Source organism: Lithobates pipiens, unplaced genomic scaffold (genome assembly GCF_037356315.1).
Source record: "Lithobates pipiens isolate NorthernLeopardFrog02 unplaced genomic scaffold, aLitPip1_a1.2 Scaffold_18, whole genome shotgun sequence".
Classification (NCBI taxonomy): Eukaryota; Metazoa; Chordata; class Amphibia; order Anura; family Ranidae; genus Lithobates; species Lithobates pipiens.
Window position 1 is genome coordinate 58987376 of NW_027507758.1, and position 21434 is coordinate 59008809.

Sequence of the window (21434 nt, forward strand, 5' to 3'; positions counted from 1 at the left end):
CAGAGAAGGGAACTTTTAAGGCGTTGGCACACCAAGCCATTTTGGACAATTTCATGCTCCCAACTTTATGGGAACAGTTTGGGGATAGCCCCTTCTTGTTCCAACATGACTGCGCACCAGTGCACAAAGCAAGGTCCATAAAAACCTGACCAGAGTCCTGACCTCAACCCGATAGAACACGCTTGGGGTGACTTAGAGTGGAGACTGCGGGCCAGACGAACATCCGTGCCTGACCTCACAAATGTGCTTCTGGAAGAATGGTCAAACATTCCCATAGGCACACTCCTAAACCTTGTGGAAGCCTTCCCAGAAGAGTCAAAGCTGATATAGCTGCCTTAAAGGGTGGGCCACCTCAATATTGAACCCTATGGACTAAGACTGGATACCATTAAAGTTCATGTGTGTGTAAAGGCAGGTGTTCTAATACTTTTGACAATATCGGTTTTATTTTCTCCCTTACTGAAGTCAAAATGTTCACCCAGCGTACCTTTGATTTTTGTTTGAGCTAGGCAAGCTAGGCCTGTCTGTTTTGATCTGGGGGCTGGGAGTGGTTAGTGTAGCAGTGGGTGTGACCACCTGTGCTCTAGTTCTGAGGCACCTCCTCTGCTTCCAGGGAGAATGTTCTGGAATAGGGGCAGGGCCTAGAACTGGAGTGGCAGGCAGCTCATGTGGGAGTCCTGACCAATCCCCAACTGGAATTGGCAGGAGGCGGGCCTCCTATATAAGCTGAGGTAACATGCCACTGGGGGGAGTGGTTGGCCGAGTGAAGTGGAGAATGGAATACTAGACAGCAGCAGGAAAGCACCTCCACCTGGGGGGGGGGGGGGTGCGCCGATTGCAGGAGGGGGCTCTGGGAGGACTGTGAGGGAACTTCACCTTCACACGGTCATTGGTGATGTCCTTATCATTACACGATCATTGATAAGGAACTCCTACACCAGAGGGGCAGGTAAAGCTGTCGGAACCTGTGGTCCGGTTAAGTTCTCCATCAAGGACTCGGGCAGAGAAAGGTCATTGAGTGTACCACATTGGAGGGCTGGATGTGCCAGTGAGGGCACTTCACTTCTACACGGCCATTAGTGAAGTCCTCATCATTATACGGTCAATGATGAGGAGTCCTGGATCAGAGGAGAGACTGGGGGGGGTTGTGTCAAATCCATGTGGCCTGAGGGCACAGGATTTGCAAGCTGGGCTAGCTGGGAACAGTAGTCCACTGCTCAACATGTGATTTCAAACTACTAGGCCTCCGGGGAGAGGTGTTGCAGGCCTCTGGCCTAGTAGCAGCAAGCAACCAGAGCCAGCTTGAGGAGCTATTCAGAGTGGGTCCTTCTTGCTTATAGAGCATGTGACATTACATTACGTTGATAAATGTGTGCAAGAGGAGAGGATTTCTGGAAACATCACCCTTACACGGTCAAGAGTGATGTCCACATCCTTACACGGTCATAGGTGAGGAAGTTCTGGAAGCAATAGTCTGCAGAAGTTATGCAGAGGAGGAGCAATAGTCTGCATGGTGATGCAGGAGAAAGATCATAGCTGTTAAACATGTGCATCATTTCTTCAGGCTCTAATTATGTGTTAATCTGTAAAATCTCTAAGTATGATGGCGAAATGAACTATTGGGCATCCCATATACCCCTTTCCCCCAACCAAGTTGTACCCCCCCCCCCCCCCCCAATAAACAAAAACAAAACCAGCAAAGGACTGTTCGTTGTCTCTGCAAGTGATATATGGAGGTCTGGCAGCGGGTGAATTGGTGGATGTTTGCTACTAGTGGCAACTACACCGCTACAATAGTGTAGTGTGGGGGCACTGTTTCATCTGGTTTGCGTCGTTTCTCTTTGGACACAGCCAGTCCTATTGAAAACCATTGCAAGCAAAGCAGAAACACAACCCTTGCATGCATGAGCCCTAAATGTGGCCGGGGTTACAGGGTCAGCACTGGAATTGGGGAACACGCTCCTGGCTGCACATTCAGGTCAGGACAGAGGATGAGGATACGGACAGCTCTGGTGCTTTGATTGGAGGGGTATTCAGGGCCGAATGCTCGAATATATATTAGAGCCAGTGCCCGGGAAAGCTTTGTCCCCGGAGTCAGTTATAAAATGATATGTTTGCCGGAATAGAAAACTCCTTTAATGCCATTCTTCGGCGAGGCTTTGTGTGCATTAATCTGCATTAATCATTACCTTCTGCATGTCGGGTTCTGTGGATGTCTGAGGAGACGGATCAGCTTTCCAGAATGCTGCAGGGAATTCACCTCACAGGACCGCATGACTGATCTTTAATAAAGGCACTTAGTCAGGGAAGCTGTGCCTGGATACCATGCCTGGATTCTGCCAGGATGGCTCTGTCTCCAGAGGAAATACCTCAGTGCAGTGGTAAAGGGTTAGTTCACCTTTACTGGAAAAAACTGCCTGTAGATAAAAACAAACTGTGCAGCTCTGACTAAAGTTGAATTATACCCTTACTGTAGGCAGACATCCTGACCTGCAAAAACTAATCTCAGGGAGGTGGCGATTCGCGCCCGCAACCCCTCAGCCGCCCCCCTATGGCAAAATATTTTTCTGCTCTGAAATAAAGTAAAAAACATAACAAATAAACAAACTGTGTGAGTTGTGTATATATATATATATATATATATATATATATATATATATATATATATATAGTCCTAAGCTGTAAGGAGGTGTTTTTCTCAGGAAAACTGAGCCTCGACAAAAAAAGGTTTGTTCTCTAGCGTTACAAAATTCTCTCATTAAAATCAATGCAATTTGGTCCACCACAAAATGGCCACCAGCCGAAGCCCTAATTACAAGGATTGTAATTAGTGTTGATGGGGATGCTAGCAGCGGAAGCTGTTTGCAGAGACGTTTGCGGGGACAGAGTCAGTCTTCACAGCTGTTCCCTGCACCAATCATTCCCGAGAGATCGGGAGTCGCTTGCGGGTGTGCTGGAGCTGCTGCAAAAATGCGCGAGTCTTCCACACCTCATGGGAGACTTGAGATGTCTGTGTAGGTGTAGACCCCCTACCTATCTCCTGAAGCCTGACTGGAATACTCCAAGGATATTGCTAGGACATTAAGTGAGGCCTAGTCATTACTGCTCACCTCCTCCATCACAGGAGTGAGCTCTTACTGCAGCCGCCCGGACAATTCAGCTCAGTGATGCAGGGAGATCACTAGGGCTGCAACTAACGATTATTTTCATAATCGATTAGTTGGTCGATTATTGTTTTCGATTAATCGGTTAAAAACCTTAAAAAAAGGAAAAAAAAAAATGTAATTTTGCTGCGATTTGTATTTTTACATTTTTTTTTGGCCAATTTGTTGTTGGGCAGATTCAAAAACACAAATTGCCGCAAAAACGTATTATTACATGAAGTATATTGAACCAAAAAAAACAAAAAGTACTTGTCTTTTCCAAGCAGCTGAAAAAAATCATGGATATGAACGTGTCCCATAGGAAACAATGTAAATGAACTGTAGTGTGTTTCTGAAGAAAGCACCAAAAACACAGAGGTGTGACCCAGGCCTGAGAGGTTTAGTAACATAATGGGGTTAAAAAAAAAAAATTAGTACAAAAAGAGCAAGTAATTACTACTGTAAGGGGTTCATTTTTTAATATGAGACAGTGAAAGTAATATTTACAGTAGTTGTACCGTAAAGGGCTAATTTTAGTTTTTTTTAACCCCATTATGTTAGTGGCCGATTAATCGATTTTGAAAATAATAATCGATTAATTTCATAATCGATTAGTTGTCGATTAATCGATTAGTTGTTTCAGCCCTAGAGATCACCACTCTGTGTGAGGAGGAGGTAGGGTGGGGAGAACTGGGGCACGCCAGGATGACGCCCCCGCAATAGGCGGCACCCGGGGTGGACACTACCCCCTTTTCAGCTCCATTATCGGCATCTTTTCTTCTTTTGGCCAATGCCGAAAACACAGATTTTGACCGATAATTATCGGCGGCAGAAATTTTGGTGCACCACTATTGCCTATCATACACAGCTACACCAGATTTTGCACTCCAGTTTTAGTAAATGAAATCCTTTTATTTTTTCCCAAAAGTGAGGCATCTGGGGTCTGTTTAGACCACTGATATCTCACCAAAGTCCCCCCAACAGTGCTGTTAAAAATGTTAAATAATAAATAAAATTCTAAAAACTGTAAAAGAAAATGTAAAAAAAAAAATTTGAGTTTGTTCACATGTGCTTTGGTCTCTGAAGAGCGATCTTCAGACAGCATTTGACAGGCAAAAAAGATAGAAATGAAGAGGTCGGGAGCTTGGTCCCCAACCAAGCCTCCTTAGAGAACGGGGGCAATTGAACTATCTCGGTACAATATAAACTAGAGTAAATCCAAGTATGTAGGCAGATATGTAAAAATTGTATTTAAAGGTTTATTAATACAAAGTTAATAAAACATAACGAATAATCAGGTACAGATTAAAAGCATGGTAACAATCCATGTGTATCACCAAGATAATGATCACAGTGGGATAGTTGACCACAGATAACATCTGAACTAGTTTTGTGGTCTAATGTCGATTCGTCAGGAGGATATCTGTAATTTGATTGGCAAATGATCAACAACAATACAATTCACCAGAATAGTAACAGCATTTAATACAATAATGTCAATAACAAAATATATATGGGGGGGGGGGGGGAGATCAGAGCTGCTTACCTATAACCCTGGCAGTCACAGGACATCACCAAAGGTTCCCCCCGTGACTAGGGGGGACTGGTATCTAAATGGATGGGGTGAGACAGTTGAAATGGGTAAACTATCCACTTAGAGGGACTAGTGAAGGGATGTGACTGTGATAAAAGTGTTGGAAAAGGAGGAAAATGGTGAGGGATTGCGTGTGAGTGAGGAAGTGAAAAAGTATGAAGGGCAAGGGCACATGGGCTGTTGCACTACATTTGGTAAATCTAAGAAAATTATCCAATAACATTGTGATTGTACATGAGAGATAGATAGATAAATCGATCAATCCATTGATCGATAGACAGATAGCTCGATCGATCGGTACTTTTTTTCCTGTGCATTTTAAGGCATGTTGGCAGGAACAGTGTCAGGCAGACAAAGCTCATGAGCCTTCAAATCCCATTTCCATAGTTACACATCTGATAATAAGTACATTTAAGGTGGGTGCCTGATAAACACAATGATGACTCCACCGCCTTCCAGACACACATGGCAGCCAGTGTGCAGCACAGACAACAATAATAAGTTGTAGGTAAAGTGACACCACTGTCATTATTAAATGTCTGATCACTGTAATGTAATTCCAGCTTCATGTATTATTGCAGCATAATAAGTGTGTGTGTCATCCCCATATCACAATAGGAAAAGGTTCACATGCTGTAGATAACAAATTTCAAAAAGGATTGGGATGCCGATGGAAGATCTGGAGGAATGCAGTCAGTGTTCAACCAATATTCCACCCCGCTCAATAGATTTTCGATCTTTGTCAAGTCAGGTGGCGGTGCTTACTTTAATTCCCACACACTGCACATTACGGTATATGTCTATGACATTGACTTCTATTGCATGCAATTCTGCATGTGGCCAGAGGTGGGTAGGGGGCGCCGGAGAACCTCAGAAATACTCTGGGACAGCTCAGCTGAACTCAGAAACACTCGGGAATGGAGTATTTTCGAGTGGTTCCGAGTATTTGCGAATGGCTCCGAACTGTTTCGAGTAACTTTTAGCAGGGGTTCCCTGAGACCGGAAAGTTATTTCAAGGGTTCTTCTGTGTAGAAAATGTTGCGAAAGGCTGATATAAAGAGACCACTATAGAGATGTTAAAAATAACTTTTTTTACCTTAACTATTGACCAAATCAAACATGACTTAAATGATGCAGTCTGTCACTAACACGGCAGTTTTTAGGTTTATCACTTGTTGATCCTGCCAGTTATGTTTCCATTTCCTGTAATAGGGTGACAACCGTGTTCTTTTGAAAGCAGTGAAATTGGGTAGCAGCTATGTCACCTTGAGGACAGGGTAGTCTTAGTCCTCATTCACACTGCCACACCTGTGTTTCGTTTTTCTAAATGCCAAAGTAATCCTCTGGGAAGTATACACAACTTGTATGCCTCCCAAATCGCTTTTTTATGCAGTTAGATGTTCCCACTTTAAAGCTTAAGTTTAAGTAAAATTTTTATTTAAAAAAGCAATCCCCCTCCTCCATTCATAGAAGCCATTCTGCAGCTTCCACCAATGAAAAGTGCTGTATGAATGGACAACGGGTGGATGAATGAAAGGTTCATCTCCTCCATTCTATTCTCTACTTATATACAGTATCTCACAAAAGTGAGTACACCCCTCACATTTATGTAAATATTTTATTCTACCTTTTCATGTGACAACACTGAAGAAATGACACTTTGCTACAATGTAAAGTAGTGAGTGTACAGCTTGTATAACAGTGTCAATTTGCTGTCCCCTCAAAATAACTCAACACACAGCAATTAACCACTTTCAGACCGGACCATTTTGCTGATCAAAGACCAGACCACTTTTTGCGATTCGGCACTGCGTCGCTTTAACTGACAATTGCGCGGTCGTGCGACGTGGCTCCAAACAAAATTGACGTCCTTTTTTTCCCACAAATAGAGCTTTCTTTTGGTGGTATTTGATCACCCCTGCGGTTTTTATTTTTTGCGCTATAAACAAAAATAGAGCAACAATTTTGAAAAAAACGCATTATTTTTTACTTTTTGTTATAATAAATATCCCCCAAAAATATATAAAAAAAACATTTTTTTCCCTCAGTTTAGGCCGATACGTATTCTTCTACATATTTTTGGTAAAAAAAATCGCAATAAGCAATTATTGATTGGTTTGCGCAAAAGTTATAGCGTTTACAAAATAGGGATAGTTTTATAGCATTTTTATTAATAATTTTATATTATTTTTTTTTACTAGTAATGGCGGCGATCAGCGATTTTTATTGTGACTGCGACATTGTGGGGGACCCATCGGACATTTTTGACACATTTTTGGGACCATTGTCGTTTATACAGTAATCACTGCTATATAAATGCAGTGATTCCTGTGTAAATGACACTGGCAGTGAAGGGGTTAACCAGTGGGTGGCAGTGTAGGGGTTAAGCGTTCCTAGGGGTGTGTTACTAACTGAGGGGGTTGGGCTTTCATTTAGTGAACACTGATCTCTGCTCCAATCACATGGAGCAGAGATCAGCGTCACTAGTTGCTAGGCAGAATGGAGAAATGCTGTTTACACGGCATTTCCTCCATTCAGCCGTCCCGTGAGACGATCGCGGGTATGCCCGCGGGTCCCGTGACCGGACTCACAGGGGTCCCGACCAGCGCGGGAGCGCGCCGCGGGCGGCGCGCTCCCGATGGCAGGGTGGCATTGAAGATTGGATGTACATGTACGCCAATATGCCTGCCCGTGCCATTCTGTTGACGTACATCGTCGTGCGCTGGTCAGGAAGTGGTTAATGTCTAAACCGCTAACAATAAAAGTGAGTACACCCCTAACTGAAAATTTCCAAATTTGGCCCTATTAGCCATTTTCTCTCCCCAGTGTCATGTGACTCATTAGTGTTACAAGGTCTCAGGTGTGAATTGTGAGCAGGTGTGTTAAATTTGGTGTTATCGCTCTCACTCTCTCATACTGGTCACTGGAAGTTCAACATGGAACCTAATGGCAAAGAACTCTCTGAGGATGTGCAAAAAAAATCTTGCTCTACATAAAGATGGCCTAGGGCTAGGCTATAAGAAGTTTGCCACGACCCTGAAACTGAACTGCAGCACGGTGGCCAAGACCATACAGCAGTTTAACAGGGCAGGTTCCACTCAGAACAGGCCTCACTATTGTCAACCAAAGTAGTTGAGTGTATGTACTCAGCGTCATAACCAGAGGTTGTCTTTGGGAAATAGAAGTATAAGTGCTGCCAGCATCGCTGCAGAGGATAAAGGGGTGGGGGGGGGGGGGTCAGTCTGTCAGTGCTCAGACCATACGCCACAGACTGCATCAAATTGGTCTGCTTGGCTGTTATCCCGGAGGGAAGCCTCTTCTAAAGATGATGCACAAGAAAGCCTGCAAACAGTTTGATGAAGACAAGCAAACTAAGGACATGGATTACTGGAACCATGTCCTGTGGTCTGATGAGACCAAGATAAACTTATTTGGTTCAGATGGTGTCAAGCGTGTGTGGTGGCAACCAGGTGAGGAGTACAAAGACAAGTGTGTCTTGCCTACAGTCAAGAATGGTGGTGGGAGTGTCATGGTCTGGGGCCGCATTAGTGCTGCCGGCACTGGGGAGCTACAGTTCATTGAGGGAACCATGAATGCCAACATGTACTGACATACTGAAGCAGAGCATGATCCCCTCCCTTCAGAGACTGGGCCACAGGGCAGTATTCCAAAATTATAATGACCCCAACCACAACTTCAAGAAGACCACTGCCTTGCTAAAGAAGCTGAGGGTAAAGGTGATGGACTCGCCAAGCATGTCTCCAGACCTAAACCCTATTGAGCATCTGTGGGGCATCCTCAAACGGAAGGTGAAGGAGCGCAAGGTCTCTAATATCCACCAGCTCTGTGATGTTATCATGGAGGAGTGGAAGAGGACTCCAGTGGCAACCCGTGAAGCTCTGGTGAACTCCATGTCCAAGAGGGTTAAGGCAGTGCTGGAAAATAATGGTGGCCACACAAAATATTTACACTTTGGGCCCAATTTGGACATTTTCACTTGTACTCACTTTTGTTGTCAGCGGTTTGGCTTTGTGTTGAGTTATTTTGAGGGGACTGCAAATTTACACTGTTAGGCTCGGTTCACACAGGGGCGACTGCGATCCGACTTCAGGTCGCCCCTAGTCGCCTCAGGTCGGACAACATTTAAAAATCAATGTAAGTGAATGAGAGCCGTCTTAATGCACGCTACTGACAGTCGCTCCGACTTCAAAAGAAGTTCCTGTACTACTTGAATCCGACTTGTAGGCGACTTGTACCCATTGATTTCAATGGAGGTCGCCTCCAAGTCGGATCTCTGTCTATACGGAGGCGACTTTAACAGAATTATTAGCTCTGAAGGGGAAACTCCACGCCAAATTTCTGAAAAAAATTTGGCGTGGGTTCCCCCTCCGAGAGCATACCAGGCCCTTAGGTCTGGTATGGATTCCAAGGGGAACCCCCTACGCCGAAAAAAACGGCGTGGGGGTCCCCCCAGATCCACACCAGACCTTTATCCGAGCACGCTACCCGGCCGGCCAGGAAAGGGGGTGGGGACGAGCGGGCGGCCCCCCCCTCCTGAGCCGTACCAGGCCGCGTGCCCTCAACATGGGGGGGTGCCTTGGGGGAGGGGGGGCGTGCGGCCCCATGTTGATGGACAAGGGCCTCTTCCCGACAACCCTGGCCGTTGGTTGTCGGGGTCTGCGGGCGGGGGGCTTATCGGAATCCGGGAGCCCCCTTTAATAAGGGGGCCCCCGGATACCGGCCCCCCACCCTATGTGAATGAGTATGGGGTACAACGTACCCCTACCCATTCACCTGTAAAATAAAGTACAAAAAAAAACACAACACACAAGATAAAATAGTTTATTGCACAGCTCCGGGGGTCTTCCGTCTTCGGGGGTCTTCTCGCCGGACTCCTCCGCTATCTTCTTGTAGCTCTTTTACTAGCGGAGGAGCTCGGCTTTCTTCCTCGCCGCCGCCCTCTTCTTCCGACTTCGGGGGCCTTGTCCCCCTCTTCGGTTCTTCTGCCGGGCCACCGCGCCTTCTTATAGCTCTTTTACACCGGTGGCCCGGTCTTCTATCGCCGCCGCCGCCTTCCGTTCTTCTTCTTCTTCTTCTCCTGGAGATGTTGACTCGACGCTCTCTCCGGCCGCAATACCAGGGGCGCGCTGCGCGGCGACTTATATAGGGACAAGGGGCGGGGTCATCGGTTAATGTCACATGGGGCTGATGTCACATGGTGACCCCGCCCCTTACGATGTCACAGTCCCGGAGGATGCTGGGACTGTCGCCATGTGACATCAACCAATGACCCCGCCCCTTGTCCTTATATAAGTCGCCGCGCAGCGTGTCCCTGGCATTGCGGCCGGAGAGAGCGTCGAGTCAACATCTCCAGGAGAAGAAGAAGAAGAACGGAAGGCGGCGGCGGCGGCGATAGAAGACTGGGCCACCGCCTGTAAAAGAGCTATAAGAAGGCGCGGTGGCCCGGCAGAAGAACCAAAGAGGGGGACAAGACCCCCGAAGTCGGAAGAAGAGGGCGGCGGCGAGGAAGAAAGCCGGGCTCCTCCGCTAGTAAAAGAGCTACAAGAAGATAGCGGAGGAGTCCGGCGAGAAGACCCCCGAAGACGGAAGACCCCCGGAGCTGTGCAATAAACTATTTTATCTTGTGTGTTGTGTTTTTTTTTGTACTTTATTTTACAGGTGAATGGGTAGGGGTACATTGTACCCCATACTCATTCACATAGGGTGGGGGGCCGGTATCCAGGGGCCCCCTTATTAAAGGGGGCTCCCGGATTCCGATAAGCCCCCCGCCCGCAGACCCCGACAACCAACGGCCAGGGTTGTCAGGAAGAGGCCCTTGTCCTCATCAACATGGGGACAAGGTGCTTTGGGGTGGGGGGCCGCTCGCCCCCCCTCCCCCAAGGCACCCCCCCATGTTGAGGGCACGCGGCCTGGTACGGCTCAGGAGGGGGGGGGCGCCCGCTTGTCCCCACCCCCTTTCCTGGCCGGCCGGGTAGCGTGCTCGGATAAGGGTCTGGTGTGGATCTGGGGGGACCCCCACGCCGTTTTTTCCGGTGTAGGGGGTTCCCCTTGGAATCCATACCAGACCTAAGGGCCTGGTATGCTCTCGGAGGGGGAACCCACACCAAATTTTTTTCAGAAATTTGGCGTGGAGTTCCCCCTTCAGAGCTCATTGGCCACGGCAAAAGTCGGACTTGTAAGTCGCCCCAGGTCGTGTCTAAAAGTCGTGTTCAAGTCGTCTCCAAGTTGCCTCACAAAGTCGTCCTGAAGTCGTTTCGCCCCTGTGTGAACCGAGCCTTATATAAGCTGTACACTCACTACTTTACATTGTAGCAAAGTGTAATTTCTTCAGTGTTGTCACATAAAAACATATAATAAAATGTTTACAAAAATGTCAGGGGTGTACTCACTTTTGTGAGATACTGTATATATCAGTCAGTTTGATGAAATGTTCCATTCTGCTGTATTTTCAAGATATTGCTATCATCTTGGCAACCAAGCCCCTGGCGCAATAATGGGTAGCTTGCCCCTGTTCTTTCTTGTTTGAGGACATTCTTGTTACGTGGCATTTCTCTGTCCTCCAACCAGTTGAGGTATGCCAAGATACCTTATGGTGCCTTCAATTGAAATTCTGCCCTTTGTAGCTTAGTTTAGTACATGCTCATATGAAAGACATCTATGGTGGTTTTGTACATATTTTAAATGTATGTGTGTGTGTGTATATAAATACAGTGGTGTGAAAAAGTGTTTGCCCCCTTCCTCATTTCCTGTTCCTTTGCATGTTTGTCACACTTAAGTGTTTCGGAACATCAAACCAATTTAAACAATAGTCAAGGACAACACAAGTAAACACAAAATGCAATTTGTAAATGAAGGTGTTTATTATTAAAGGTGAAAAAAAATCCAAACCATCATGGCCCTGTGTGAAAAAGTGATTGCCCCCCTTGTTAAAACATACTATAACTGTGGTTGTCCACACCTGAGTTCAATTTCTCTAGCCACACCCAGGCCTGATTATTGCCACACCTGTTCACAATCAAGGCATCACTTAAATAGGAGCTGCTTGACACAGTAAGGTCCACCAGAAGATCCTTAAAAGCTACACATCATGCCGAGACCCAAAGAAATTCAGGAACAATTGAGAAAGAAAGTAATTGAGATCTATCAGTCTGGAAAGGGTTATAAAGCCATTTCCAAAGCTTTGGGAATCCAGCGAACCACAGTGAGAGCCATTATCCACAAATGGCGAAGACATGGAACAGTGGTGAACCTTCCCAGGAGTGGCCGGCCGCCCAAAATTACCCCAAGAGCGCAGCGACGACTCATCCAAGAGGTCACAAAAGACCCCACAACAACGTCCAAGGAACTGCAGGCCTCACTTGCCTCAGTTAAGGTCAGCGTTCATGCCTCCACCATCAGGAACAGACTGGGCAAAAATGGCCTGCATGGCAGAGTTCCAAGGAGAAAACCACTGCTGAGCAAAAAGAACATCAAAGCTCGTCTCAATTTCTCCACAACACATCTTGATGATCCCCAAGACTTTTGGGACAACATTCTGTGGACCGATGAGACAAAAGTGGAACTCTTTGGAAGGTGTGTGTCCAAGTATATCTGGCGTAGAAGGAACACTGCATTTCATAAAAAGTACATTATACCAACAGTAAAATATGGTGGTGGTAGTGTGATGGTCTGGGGCTGTTTTGCTGCTTCAGGACCTGGAAGACTTGCCATGATAAAAGGAACTATGAATTCTGCTGTCTACCAAGAGATCCTGAAGGAGAATGTCCGACCATCTGTTCGTGTACTCAAGCTGAAACGAACTTGGGTTCTGCAGCAGGACAATGATCCTAAACACATCAGCAAGTCCACCACCGAATGGCTGAAGAAAAACAAAATGAAGACTTTGGAGTGGCCTAGCCAAAGTCCTGACCTGAATCCTATTGAGATGTTGTGGTATGACCTTAAAAAGGCCGTTCATGCTCGAAAACCCTCTAATGTAACTGAATTAGGACAATTCTGCAAAGATAAGTGGGCCAAAATTCCTCCAGGACGCTGTAAAAGCCTCATTGCACGTTATTGCAAACGCTTGGTTGCAGTTGTTGCTGCTAAGGGTGGCCCAACCAGTTATTAGGTTTAGGGGGCAATCACTTTTTCCCACAGGGCCATGATGGTTTGGATTTTTTTTTACCTTTAATAATAAACACCTTCATTTACAAATTGCATTTTGTGTTTACTTGTGTTGTCCTTGACTATTGTTTAAATTGGTTTGATGTTCCGAAACACTTAAGTGTGACAAACATGCAAAGGAACAGGAAATGAGGAAGGGGGCAAACACTTTTTCACACCACTGTATATATATATATATATATATATATATATATATATATATATATATATATATATATATATATGTATATGTATATGTATGTGGTCCACCCTTTGAGCTATAACAGCTTCAACTCTTCTGGGAAGGCTGTCCACAAGGTTTAGAAGTATGTCTATGGGAATGTTTGACTATTCTTACAGAAGAGCATTTGTGAGGTCAGGCATTGATGTGGATGAGAAGGCCTGACTTGCAGTCTCCACTCTAATTTATCCCAAAGGTGTTTTATTGGATTGAGGTCAGGACTCTGTGCACGCCAGTCAAGTTCTTCCACCCCAAACTAGCTCATCCATGTCTTTATGGGCCATGTTTTGTGCACTGGTCCACATCATTTGGGGGGGGGGGGGGTGTTATGGTGTGGGATTGTTTTTGCAGGGGTTGGACTTGGCTCCTTAGTTCCAGTGAAGGGAACTCTTAAGGTGTCAGCCTACCAAGACATTTTGGAAAATTTCATGTTTCCAACTTTGTGGGAACAGTTTGGAGATGACCCCTGCCTGTTCCAACATGACTGCGCACCAGTGCACAAAGCAAGGTCCATAAAGACATTGATGAGTGAGTTTGGGGTGGAAGAACTTGACTGGCCTGCACAGAGTCCTGTCCTCAACCCAATAGAAGACCTTTGGGATGAATTTGAGCACAGACCGCAAGCCAAACCATTTCGTCCAACATCAGTGCCTGACCTCACAAATGCGCTTCTGGAAGAATGGTTAAACACTAGACACACTCCTAAACCTTGTGGACGGCCTTCCCAGAAGAGTTGAAGCTGTTATAGTTGCAAAGGGTGGGCCAACTCAATATTGAACCCTGCAGACTAATGCAGGCCATACACGGTCGAATTTCGAACAAATTTTCTTTTCAAAATCAGAAAATTCGTTTTTTTTTTGTGATCCGATGATGCCACCATTGATTTTCGAAATTCGGCCGACCAAGCCTTCAATTTCACCTCATGTTGCTACAGAAAAGAATTTTCTTGGCCGGGAATCTTTTTTTCTCTCCGTAAATTTTCTTTTATCTCCGTACATTTTCTTTTATCTCCATACATTTTCTTTTCTTATTACTTTTCTCGCACGATTCTCCCATCATTGATTAGAAAATCGTTCGTTTTTCTAAAAATTTCCAACATGTCCAATTCCTCAAATTTTATTTCCGCACGAAAATCGGCTGTTGCTGGAGCCCACTAATGGTGCCAAATTCGTATGAAAATTCTTAGATACGATTTTCGAAAGAAAATTCTTTTGAAATTCGAACCGTGTATGGCCGGCATAAGACTGCGATGGCACTAAAATCCATGTGCATGTAAAGGCACGTGTCGCAATATATATATATATATATATATATATATATATATTATTTTTCCCATACATTTTTCATATTTAAAAGCCAGCAGTTGATGCTCTAGGCTTCATTTCACAAGTGATTCTGTATATCCTTTCTTTCAGGTGTTTACTAAGCTCAGCAGCTCAAACAGAATTGTGTACACAAATCAGACCAATGACTTCCTAATTACAATTCTGTCTGAGGTTTCAATCAGAGACAGCAGACTGCTTCTCTTTAGAAAATCCATAGGTATCTGTTAAATCTATTAACGTAGTAAAATACAACTGGCCCCATACCATTATAGTTTTCTTTTAATGTTTGCCATATTTCCTTGAGCTGCACTGGGCCTCGTCTTCCAGCACCATGTTATATTGGCAGTGAGCGGGGATGTGGAGTATCGTGTGTGGCTTGATGTGTTCTGTGTATGTGTGTCTTAGGAAACAAAGTTATGTTGTTTGGAGAACCTCGAGCGAACTATGTGTCATCATCTGTCATATCTGATTTATTACCACAGAGTCACATTACAGGGGAGTTTCACATCCAAAAACTGCATCCAGGAATACACACTTTAAAAGGAAATATGTAGAAGAGGATTATCATCTGAGGCTCAGCAGCTGTAGTCATAAAGTATGTTCCATTTTGTCTTTACCTTCATTTGTTACATCATACGATTGTGATTGTTTTCTTTCCTGTTTTTTTTTTCCAACAGTTTTTTATTTGTAGGTGGAATAAGGCAGTGGTTCTCAGTCCTCAAGTACCCCCAACAGGCCATGTTTTCAGGTTTTCCTTTATCTGTCAATGGCTTGGTGTTTTGGACAGCTATTGTATCTAAGAGAAATTCCCAAAACATGGCCTGTTGGGGCTTCTTGAGGACTGAGGTTGGCATGTTTGTTTTTGTTTTTTTGTTTTTTTTAATCTACTTGACCTTTGCAGATGTTTGTGGCCTTGGTGCGGAGATATTTTCCTCCTTCTGGTCCCTTTTGTGGGATCTGATCCCCCTCTCTGTAATGCATTCCTTATATATTCTTATTGGGTATCCACTAGGGCAGGGGTCGGCAACCCACAGCCCGCTTGGCCTCCACCGCTGAAGGTCCAGCCCGTCAGTCCCAGTGATTAATTCACGGGCACCCGGCCCGCGGACGTTTTCTCCGCTGTCCTTTTCATTGGACAGCGACGAGCGGCCATTATCACAGGGCTGGATGGGGGCGGGAACTGTTGGAGTTTACTTTTTTATTAAACAGCAGGTGGTTGGTTGCCAGGCGATCCTAGCAGCCAATCACCAGCCTGTTAATGTGAAAAGTTAACTTCAGCAGTTCCCATCCCCATCCAGTCCTGTGATAGCGATCTCTGCTGCTCTGCTTGCTGCACACCTGTGTAAGATAGGAGAGTTCTACCTACACATTGTGTGTTTGAGGGGGACACTAGAGTGGGGGGGGTGCAGGGGACAGAGGACACTACAGTGGGGGGTGCAAGGGACAGAGGACACTACAGTGGGGGGTGCAGGGGACAGAGGACACTACAGGTGGGGGGTGCAGAGGACACTACAGGTGGGGGGTGCAGGGGACAGAGGACACTACAGGTGGGGGGGTGCAGGGGACAGAGGACACTACAGGTGGGGGGGTGCAGGGGACGGAGGACATTACAGGTGGGGGGTGCAGGGGACGGAGGACATTACAGGTGGGGGGTGCAGGGGACAGAGGACACTGCTATAGGGGTACAGAGGACACTGCAATAGGGAGGGCCCTATTAGGGGCCCCTTCTCACTTTGGAATAGGGACCCCTTTTCACTTGGGGCAGGGACCCCTTTTCACTTGGGGACAGGGACCCCTTTCCGCTTTGTGGACAGGGGCCCCTTTCCGCTTGGGGACAGGGACCCCATCACCCCTAGGGACAGGGACCTCATCACCCTGGGAACAGAAACCCCATCACCCCTTGGGACAGGGACCCCATCACCCCTTGGGACAGGAGCTCCTCCCCTTGGAACAGGGATCCCAGGGACCCCTTCTCGCTTGGGGACAGGGACCCCATCGCTTCATACTATGTATGAACACCGATCTCTCTCTCTCCTGCTAAACAGTCCCCCCCCCCCCCCCCCCCACAGTTAGAAACACATATAGGTAACACAGGTAACCCCTTCCCTGCCAGTGACATTCGTACAGTAAACAGTGCATTTTTATAGCACTGATCGTTGTATAATTGTCATTGGTTTCAAAAATGTGTCAAAAGTGTCCGATGTGTCCGCCATAATGTCACAGACCCTATAGAAATTTCAGATTGCCGCCATTACTAGTAAAAAAAATAATAATAAAAATGCCATAAATCTATGCCCTATTTTGTAGATGCTATAACTTTTGCGCCAACCAATCAATATATGCTTATTGTGCTTTTGTTTTTTTTTAACAAAAATATGTAGAAAAATACATATCAGCTTAAACTGAGGGAAAAAAAGTTTTTTTTTATAAAAAATGTGGGATATTTATTATAGCAAAAAGTAAAGATGTTGGGGTTGATTTACTAAAGGCAGCTCCACTTGGAAATGCAGTCGCTGTAGATCTGAGGAAAATAAAAAATTGTATTTTTGCTTGTACATGATTGGATGATAAAATCAGCAGAGCTTCTCCTCATTTCAGATCTACCCCTTAGATCTAAAGCAACTGCACTTCCAAGTGCATTTGTAGTGCAAAGTGGATTTGCCTTTAACCACTTCAGCCCCGGACCATTTTGCTGGCTTAAGACCAGACCACTTTTTGCGATTCGGCACTGCGTCACTTTAACTGACAATTGCGCGGTCGTGCGACGTGGCTCCCAAACAAAATTGATGTCCTTTTTTTCTCACAAATAGAGCTTTCTTTTGGTGGTATTTGATCACCCCTGCGGTTTTTATTTTTTGTGCTATAAACAAAAATAGAGTGACAATTTTGAAAAAAACACATTATTTTTTACTTTTTGTTATAATAAATATCCCCCAAAAATATATAAAAACATTTTTTTCCCTCAGTTTAGGCCGATACGTATTCTTCTACATATTTTTGGTAAAAAAAATCACAATAAGAGATTATTGATTGGTTTGCGCAAAAGTTATAGCGTTTACAAAATAGGGAATAGTTTTATGGCATTTTTATTAATAATTGTTTTTTTTTTACTAGTAACGGCGGCGATCAGTGATTTTTATTGTGACTGCGACATTATGGTGGACACATCGGACATTTTTGACACATTTTTGGGACCATTGTCATTTATACAGCAATCACTGCTATACAAATGCAGGGATTCCTGTGTAAATTACACTGGCAGTGAAGGGGTTAACCAGTGGGTGGCAGTGTAGTGGTTAAGTGTTCCTAGGGGCATGTTAGTAACTGTTGGGGGCTGGTCTTTCTTTTAGTAAACACTGATCTCTGCTCCAATCACATGGAGCAGAGATCTGCATCACTTTTTGCTAGGCAAAACTGGGAGATGCTGTTTACAACGGCATCCCCTAGTTCAGCCGCCCTGTGAGACAATCGCGGGTATGCCCGTGGCGATCGAGTCCGCGGGACCCGCCACCAGACTTGCGGGGGCCCCGACCGGCACGGAGCGCTCGCGATGGCAGTGCGGCAAATTTAAAGGGCCGTACAGGTACGCCCATTTGCTTGCCCGTGCCATTCTGCCGACGTAAATCGGCGGGAGCTGGTCGGGAAGTAGTTAATAAATAACCCTCATTTTGTTTTTTTCAAAATTGGCTCTATTCTTTTGTTTATAGCACAAAAAATAAAAAACGCAGAGGTGATCAAATACCACCATAAGAAAGCTCTATTTGTGGAAAAAAAGGACTTCAATTTTTGTTTGGGTACAGTATTGCAGGACCGCACAATTGTCGGTTAAAGTGATGCAGTGCCGAATCGCAAAGAATGACCTGATCATTGAGCAGCCAAATTTTCCAGGGCTGAAGTGGTTAAAGAAAAAGAAAAAAAAATACATTTAAAAACTGCTGGCATACAAAGGTGTATGTCACCTCCTGGTTCAATGAGTGCCAATAGTGCTTCTGCTAAAGTCCGGGCTCAGAGAGGAGATACAACTCTCCTGCCCAAGCCTCCTCTCCCCTCTCCCTTCACAGAAAGCTTTGGATTTTGTGAATGGGTTTACAACATGAAAATTGTTCTGTGATTGGGTAGGGGGAGAGGAGGGGCAGACAGTAAAGCTGCATATGATGCTATGGCTGCTGCGTTGGATACCTGTAGCTGGGGTGTTGGAATACTGTAAGAATAGCAATGGACATGGTATCAGCAGCCAAACAATAAATTGTTTAAAAAAGAGAGAACCCCATTAGGTGGTATACACTTTGTTGCACTTAACTCCTTGTGTGCCATGGGATTTTAAAAGGTTTTTTTTCCCTGGAGTTCTTCTTTAAAGTAGAAAAATGTGTGACATTTGTTTAGTAATTGCACCTCAATTCCATGTTTTGATTGCTCACATGCAACAGCAAAAGTCTCACCTGTTGTAGTTAACATGTATTTGTGATTGCTGTTTTTATATAGATAATAATGATAAAATCCTCATGGTTTCCTTTAAAGCCAAACTTTACTCATAACAACTTAAAAACAATGTTCTTTAGCAAGGTACATACATTCCACATAAATAAGCTACCAAAATTAGCGCGTGCTGCAAATTGCCTCCAGCATTGCTTCTGTTTCTTCTTGCTGGAGTGCTGGAGGCTGACATTTTTCTGAAGCCCAGAGCCCCTGAACAGCAGTAAATCATAAAGCGTAACTAAACCCATTGATTTAAGGGATTCAAAAAACAGTTACATTCCTGGAATGTAGGGATTGCTAACTGTCACATTTGCTTGTGTCCTCGACCAAACTGTCAAACCATTATAACTGATAACACGTGCAGCACCATGGCAGTTGCAGATCAAACAAAAGCAGCTCCATGGCTGTAAAGGATAGAAGGGTTTAATTCCCCTTTAAGGCTATTTTTTGTACAATTTTTAGCTGAATGGCATGCTTGGTCAATGGTTAAGCACTGCCATGATGCATGGGGCATATTTTAGATTTAGAATACTTGAAAGCCTAACTCCAGCCAAAATATTTTATTTCATTTTGCATAGAGTAGGAAAGGATTAGAACCCCTGTCCATTTTTAATGCTATCTGTATATTCACTGGAGACCGAGAATTCCTGTCTGATGGGTGTCAGAAAGAACAGGAAGTGAGGGAAGATTTTCTACTTCCTGTCTATTGAAGGAATGTCAGACAGAAAAGAATGTTGGAGGAAATCCCCCAACAGGGCCACAGAAAGAAATGAAAGCTTCACAGATGCTCTATAGCCCTCCCACCATTCTGATCACACAAAAAAAAAGAGATTTTGCTAGAGATGATAGCATAGATAATCCTGTCAGCCGCATTCATAGACGAGGGTAATTATTAATAAAATATATTATCTCATTTCTAAATTGAATTATTAACAGTTATTACAACCCAAATTTGTTCATTCAGTTTTGCGTGGATGCCATTTTGCAATGTGAATCACTTGCTGCCGTCTTGTATCTCTCAGGGGCTCCCGTGGTTAGATATCCTATCAGAATTCTACGTTTCTCTCTCTGCCAGGGCCATTATAAAGCCAAGTGATGGTCTCAGGATCTCCCAATGGATTCTGTCTAATGTAGCGTGAGCAAATAATTGGGGAGCCAAGTCGAGCATGACACTTTTGTTATAACCTTGAGAAAGCAGACAAAGGCACCAGCTATGGCAGAGAAATCTCAGTATTGGAATCCCACAGAGATAGAAGGAGCAGGTGATATAACTCAGTAGTGCCCACTGAGAACTGAAATACCAGGTGCGGGTGAAGGTACTCGTAAACGGTTAATTAAACTGAAATGCAAAGCTTTGGGCAGTAAAGGCAAAGTGAGTTACAAAAACTTGATTATCCAATGGGAAATATTTATTAAAACGTATAAAACTGTGCTGGATCTGGCATAGGTGGCAAATGACGGGCGTATTCAGATGAGGATTTTAGGCTAATTCCCTGACATTGCTGCACTCAGCATACAGGCCTCTACTTTGGCTTTCAGACCCTCATATCCTACATCCTTTAGTAATATTTTTCGGCCTCTGAGGCACCCACACAGCATGTTGGAATGTAAGGGTTGGGTGCCAGAGGTTTAACTTCGAGCAGCAGCATTTACTGTACACGCCATTGGTCTGCTCCAAAGAGAAATATGTAATTGGGGTGCCCCATAGAGAAATATTTTATTGGACTGCTCCAAAGAGAAATACATCATTGTGTTATCCCACAGAAAAAATACATCATTGGGCTGCCCCAAAAGCAGAGATAGATCATTTAGCTACCCCAAAGAGAAATACATCATTGGGCTGCCCCAATGAGAAATACGCATTTGGGCTGCCCCAAAGAAAAATATGCATTTGGGCTGCCCCAAAGCGTAATACCTCATTGAGCTGCCCTAACGAGAAATATGTCATTGGGCCGCCCCAAAGAGAAAAAAGTAATTGGGCTGCCCAAAGGGAACCACGTTATTGGGCTGTTCCAAAGATAAAAAGATAAATACGCCATTGGGCTGCCCCACAGAGAAATATGTCTTTGGGCTTCCCCAAAGCAGAGATACATCATTAGGCTGTCCCAAAGAGAAATTGGGTGCTCGAAAAGGAAATACACCATTGGGCTGCCCCAAAGATAAATACGCCATTGGGTGGCCCCAAAGAGAAATACATAATTAGGCTGCCCCAGTGGGAAATATTCAATTGAGCTGCCTCAAAGAGAAATACGTCATTGCACTGCCCCAAAGAGAAATATATCATTGAGCTGCCAAAACAGGAAATACATCATTGGGCCGCCCCAAAGACAAATATGTAATTGCCCCAAACAGAGATGCCTCACTGGACTGCTCCAAAGAGAACTACATCAGTGGGCTGCCCCAAAGAAAAATACAGTATGTCATTGTGCTGACCTGAAGTTGTGTATTGCCTGCTTGGTTGGTTTTTCTGTAACTCTACGGCAGGGCAG

The 21434-nt window shown here is 44.8% G+C and overlaps 1 protein-coding gene across 3 annotated transcripts in view; it reads left to right on the top strand.

Annotated features, from left to right (window-relative positions):
- Nucleotides 1–21434, top strand: part of SERTAD4 (SERTA domain containing 4) — a 92819-nt gene that overhangs the window by 45230 nt on the left and 26155 nt on the right. For all 3 annotated transcript variants that reach the window (XM_077485717.1, XM_077485719.1, XM_077485718.1), the window contains exon 3: nt 14952–15064. In XM_077485717.1, the coding sequence (XP_077341843.1) occupies nt 14952–15064 (113 nt within the window). The remainder of the gene's footprint in view (nt 1–14951; nt 15065–21434) is intronic.